Source organism: Amphiprion ocellaris, chromosome 9, assembly GCF_022539595.1.
Source record: "Amphiprion ocellaris isolate individual 3 ecotype Okinawa chromosome 9, ASM2253959v1, whole genome shotgun sequence".
Classification (NCBI taxonomy): domain Eukaryota; kingdom Metazoa; phylum Chordata; class Actinopteri; family Pomacentridae; genus Amphiprion; species Amphiprion ocellaris.
This window is the reverse complement of record NC_072774.1, coordinates 20,972,434-20,978,348: the sequence shown is the minus strand read 5'-3', so window position 1 is coordinate 20,978,348 and position 5,915 is coordinate 20,972,434. Positions and strand designations below refer to the sequence as shown.

At 43.9% G+C, this 5,915-nt stretch overlaps 1 protein-coding gene across 1 annotated transcript; it reads left to right on the top strand.

Annotated features, from left to right (window-relative positions):
* Nucleotides 1–1,711: 1,711 nt before the first annotated feature.
* Nucleotides 1,712–4,348, top strand: cited4b (Cbp/p300-interacting transactivator, with Glu/Asp-rich carboxy-terminal domain, 4b). Its single transcript, XM_023262442.3, has 2 exons — nt 1,712–1,910; nt 2,719–4,348. Exon 2 carries the CDS (start codon nt 2,728–2,730, stop codon nt 3,472–3,474), a length of 747 nt encoding a protein of 248 aa, XP_023118210.1. The 5' UTR covers nt 1,712–1,910; nt 2,719–2,727; the 3' UTR covers nt 3,475–4,348.
* Nucleotides 4,349–5,915: the final 1,567 nt, after the last annotated feature.

Sequence of the window (5,915 nt, the reverse complement as noted above, 5' to 3'; positions counted from 1 at the left end):
GAACGGTAAGGCCTTTTGTTGGTCAGTTTATCACATGTTGAATAACACACTGCTTTGCTGAGAAGATGTGAACAAAAACACGTGAAGCACTGTGACTAATTCCTTAACCTGTTTAAGAGTGAAACCTGTGTGGAATCAAGTCATCCTGCAACCGCAGCATTTTTATTGCATGTTTTACAATGTGACACCAGGGTGTGTCTAGGCTGTGTCTAAGCACTTACTGCCTATCGCTCTTATAAACACAGTCACATGAACACTCTGGCTTGCTCTTTCTAGCTGAAATTCAGTTACACATGCACACTCACATATAAGCATAGAAATCAATATATGGCTTAAGGCAAGGTGTGTGTGGAGACTCCTCCCCAAAACCACAGCCAGAGATGTATACAGAAATACAGAAAACAACAGTGTAAGCACTGCAGTGGTTCCTCCATCTAATTAAAACAACGTAAGCTGCAATTGATACATAATTACAATGCATATCTTCCACCAGAATCACTGTGATTGGGGTTTCATGCAAATATCTTGGGTTTTAAACAGATGCAGCTATGTGATTGCTTCAGAAGATTTGGACACATTGTCTGTGCTCTTCAATGCAAATTAAGAGCGTTTAGGCCTTGGATGAAAAGGAAGGCTATTTTATTGAATTTCAAAATGCTTGTTTGTTTCATTGTTACATGCTACATTGCACACACTTGCTCCACTAAAAGAATATCTATGACAGCAGAACAGATACTTATGTTGAGTCTGTGTTTTGTTTAGCCTGACTGGCTGGGTGAGTTTCACAGAAAGGACCCACACCTGGGAGTGGCTTATTGCCATTAGCTGAAAGTTGCCGGACAATGTCAAACAATGACAAACGCCTGCAAGTGATTGCCCATTTATAGACAAATTCCTCGCACAACAGATTAACTTGCTCTCCTTAAGTGGCTCCATTCATTTGCAATTGCAAGCAAGAGGTCACTGAAGCGAGCGATCGAGGGACATATGCAGACACTCACGCAGAAACACAAATGCATGCATGTAAACAAATGAAGGAGGTGAACACGACGCGCAACATATCCGTGCACAACACACTGCTGCTGCAGCCCGAGTGGCCTAGAATAGCACACATTCCTCTGCCCTCCCTCCACTGCCTCGCTGAGGCCAACACACAGCAGACTGCTGGGTCACATGGACCAGCAGTGAGCTGAGTGATCTTGGAGATGAAGTGTACATACACATACCAGGGCAACAATCTCACTACACATATGTGGGAGCAAAAGATATAAGTAGGTGCAGACAAGTTGGGAACATACATTTTCTACATTAATGCTGTGCTGTCTGGCACGTTGGCAGATGGCAACAAGACGGTAGTCTTATATACATGTATGAATAGAATCAAACAATTATATAATCTATCTATCTATCTATCTATCTGTCGATCTATCTATCTATCTTATATTGTTCTTTGCACAAACACAACAGCAGCATTTACTTATGAAGACAAACAAGATGTCTAAATAATCTTTTATAAAGGAACAGTGTGGAGGAGGAGGAGGGTATTTAAATTGGCTACTGTGTCACAACTCTCCAACAGCCCCTTTTTTCTACGCCCATGCACAATTATATTAAGTAGGGCCAATAGGAACAAAGAAGAGGCAGGACCGAGGCTCCACCTCTCCCCGACCGCCTTCCTCTGAGCTTTTTAGATGTACATAATCCCTGAGTTGACCCAGAAAATAGGCAGTCGTTTCAAGATCTGATGCGGCAGTCTTTGTGCACACCGTCCCTCGCTTGAGCATGAAGCGTAACCCTGTGGAATACATACTGTAATTCAGAGGAGCTTTTCGCCTTGCGGAGGGAAATTGTTTCTAAAGACGGAAGCTTAAGCAAAGTCGCGCAACTTTGAGAAAACGTAGCGGATACGGGTAAGTGATGTTTTTTTTGTTTTTTTTTAAAATCGGATTTATTTGTTGGGAGAAATTTTGGTCTTGTGCTTGGTCTCAGGGGCTGCTGCTGCTGCTGCTCCATTGTTTGCATTCCCTTGTTTCAAAATCGAAATTAACCAAACGGATATTATTAGGCTACAGCGTGCGGGGGAAATGATCGATTATAAACATTTAGACAAACCAATCGCTGCATTTGGAGGAAACGTGAAGCCCGTGTTTCATTTTTCTGCCTTGTTAGAATTGTGGTGATTCAGCTGTTGGGGAGATGTTGCATGATGTCAGTGTTCTTTGTTGCAACCTTACGTGCGTAAAATGTAACAGATTTTTCTGCCCCAGCTGTCATGCAACCTAGATGGGATTGAAGCAGTGCATTACGTGATGGATGCATTTTTCTTCTGTTTTGTCGATGCCATCGTACATGAATTATCCAGCTGTAAAAAAAAAAGGGGACCTAAACAATGTATGTTAACCTGTAATTTCAACCTGGGCGTTCATTCCTTGGCACAAAGAAGGGGAGGTTTTAGGAACACTAAACACACCAGTAAGGTTTTTCGCCAAGAGGTAAAACAACCTTGCAGCTGTTTTTTTTTTCCTCCGGAAGCGATTTCGGTGTTTTTGTTTTTTTTTTCTGTCGTCACTTGAGGTGGAATTGTATCATAACAAGGAAACTTGTATCTTTGTTTGCATGCCATATCAGCTCCTCCTGCTGCACCTCCTCCTAAATGCTTCTCCAAACACCTCGTGTGGCCCTTCTATTGTCCTAACAGTGTCTCCTCTCTGCCCATAGACAGGAGGCATGGCAGATCATCTGATGATGCCCATGAATCACAGCTCAGCGGGTGCCAGTCTCCACGGTTATAGGATGGGCATGAATGGCGGCCTGCAGGCAGGTCACCAGCAGCATGCCAACCAGCAGGGAATGCGGGCGCTGCCCAATGGCCAGATGATGCACTATGGAGGTGCCCAGGCCAACATGGAGAGCGCCATGAGGCAGCGGCAGGGCATGGTGGGCGGGCCCATGAACGGACAGCTGAATGGAGCCCAGATGGGTCACCACCAGATGACCTCTGGTAACATGATGTATAATGGGCAGCCTCAGCAGCAACAGCATCACCCTCAGCAGCAGCATCACATGCACCCACAACAGCACCAGCAACAAGCGCAGCACCCACAGCAGCAGCAACAGTTCATGAACGGAGGGTTAACATCCCAGCAGCTCATGGCCAGCATGCAGCTGCAGAAACTCAACACCCAGTACCACGGACACCCGCTGGGTCCAATGGGTGGGAACCACATGGGGCCCACGACCCAGTATCGTATGAACCCAGCTCAGTTGGCTAACATGCAGCACATGGCCGGGCCGGCGCTGGCCTTGAACGGCATGGATGCAGATATGATCGACGAGGACGTCTTGACCTCGCTGGTCATGGAACTGGGCTTGGACCGTGTCCAGGAGCTGCCAGAACTCTTCCTGGGCCAGAATGAGTTTGACTTCATCTCAGACTTTGTGAGCAAACAGCAGCCCAGCACTGTTAGTTGCTGAGAGGACGTAACTTGAAATGGGGCACAAATGGAGACAGAAGAGCGAGAATTGTCCAGGATGGACAAGGGGGGGCGCATTTCTTCACTTTCTATTTTGTGAGCACCTCCCTGTACAACTAAACCAGTTGTAGTGCAGGGTGCACACAAGAGAACTCTGGATATCCACAGTGGACGCACAGTGCTTGAGTTTCACATGTGCTAGTGGCCAGAGGGTGGCTGGCTTCAAGGCCTAGGTCAACTTCTTCTCTTTCCTGGACATGAATGTAATAAAGAAATGCTGAAAATTTTAAAAAAAAAAAGCCACTCTGAACAATGCTATGACACTATGTAGCCTCTAAGTCTGGACTCCTTGACAGTTTACCAGTAAAAAAGGTGTATTTATTTATTCCTATCTGAGAAAACTGATATAAAGAACAACCACTTTCTGTGGTTTATGATTTTTTTTGAGAGTAGGTTGGGGGAGGAAAATTGAATTTAAGTTATCTGCTTAAGATTTTTCCCCATTCTATCTGGCGTAGTATTAAAATAAGCTCAGATGACAACTTCATCCAAATAAGCCTGGATTTTCTGTCACAAAAGTACAATGTTGTCTCATTTGAGCAGGAGTGTCATCCAGACTTTAAAAATGGTTCACTTTTGGTAAAGTGTTGCCTTTTTAGATGTGATGTTCTCAAAAATCTACTGCTTGTACTGTATGAAGCTGTATAACTCCAACATGTCCACACTGTTGTGTTCTATTGGAGATGTAGAACCGCCTTAATCGCGCAGATTCTTATTTATTGGTTGTTTATATTGTCCCCTTTTTTGTGGTCAAGATAGGGGGATGGTCTTTGTGAAAGGGGTTTTGAGGATCAATAAAAATGGCCTGGATAGAAGTGTGGCCTGCTTTTCCATTCATTGCATAGCTCTTCCTTCAGGCAGGGGATGGCTAGCTAAGTGGTTAGGTTAACCTGTGGGTGACAGGAAACCTCAGTTTTCTTTCAAGCTTGAGATAGAAATATTAAAACAGATGGAATATTTATGCTTTTTGAGAAGGATATATACTCCAGATCTCCTGGGCCTCCAGTTTTCTTCAGCATACAATTTTCATTGTCAAAAACTCGTAATAAAACCATGATTGACATATGATAATTATTATGTTTCTCTGTTGGTTAGCAAAAGAGGAGCTGTGTTATATGTCACTCAACATTGGATCTGCCATCTCCGGTAGTGGTATCCAAATTGAATTTAGTGTGTAACACTCTTTTCTTGGTGATTATCAAAACAAATGGCCAACAAATGACATTACAAGTGTCAAAAATGTTCATCAGTATGGCAAAATAATCCATCACAGATTTGGGTGTGGACAAAAGCAGCGTAAGACTAACCTTGGTTTCTCTATAGCATGTCGAAAAGTTGTCTAATCGCTGTGTGTAAAGAGTAGTTTGGCTGGGGGAGGTGAAAATGACCCAGGAATGCTTTCCTTGATGGGGTTTTAACTGACTCTCTGCTTGTAAACCCTGATTCAAAGACAGTGCTGCCTTTTCCTGCTCATTCAGAGAATTGTCAAGAAATTGACTGCTGGCTATAAGCAGTAACTGAACAAAATGAGTTACAGAACTTTAAAACAATCCCTGACTAGTCTGAGCTGCAGTCAATTAGAGCAGTAAAACAATTTTCCTAATATAACTGCATTCATTATGAAATGAGGGTAAAGTGATTCACTGCAGTGACTGAGTTTGTTGAATTGTTTTGTGCCTCCAGGCAATGAAAATGTTTGATTGAGGTCATGTTGGGAATGTCATCTGCACAGTTAGCTTTTCACATTGTCAACAAAGGCATCTTTAGCAGCAATGTGAGTAGCAAGGGGGAAATGGGAGCACTGTTGTAAAAATAGTGTTGGCTGATTGCTCAATTTTGAAGTCAGCTCGGCTCTTAAAGCAGCCTCCTCCTTTTCATTTGTCCAATTGTGTTTCAGGCTGATGTGTTAAATTCGAAACACGGCATCATGGATGATCCGAACTGAAATACCTCGGCCTGAATGCAGGGCTTGGTTCGAATAACAAAGACTTGCATAAGTGTGCAAGCGTGTATGTGTAGATTTTCTTGGCTTGACACTGGCAAGAGAATGACTCATAAGTAGGCCAACAGCCCTGGCACTTAGTAACGGTTGCAGGTCCTTTGCCTCGTGCCAGTCTGGTGAGATGGTCTTCTGGTGTGTGGCACATGGGGCAAGCTGGCTCACTGTCAGAACTCTGTCTCCTCGTATATCTCATAATTGTATGCTGCACCGTGAGCTCCTTGTTTAGCCCCAATTAAATGGAGAGGTTTTGTTTCTTGATTGTAACTCCATAGACGAATAATTAACTATTCCAAACAGCCCTGTTTGCGCTCCCAATCTCTTGTTATGATTGTCGCCTGCCTCACAGAGGCTAGTCTAGACGCAGGCTAAGCAGGGCGGGA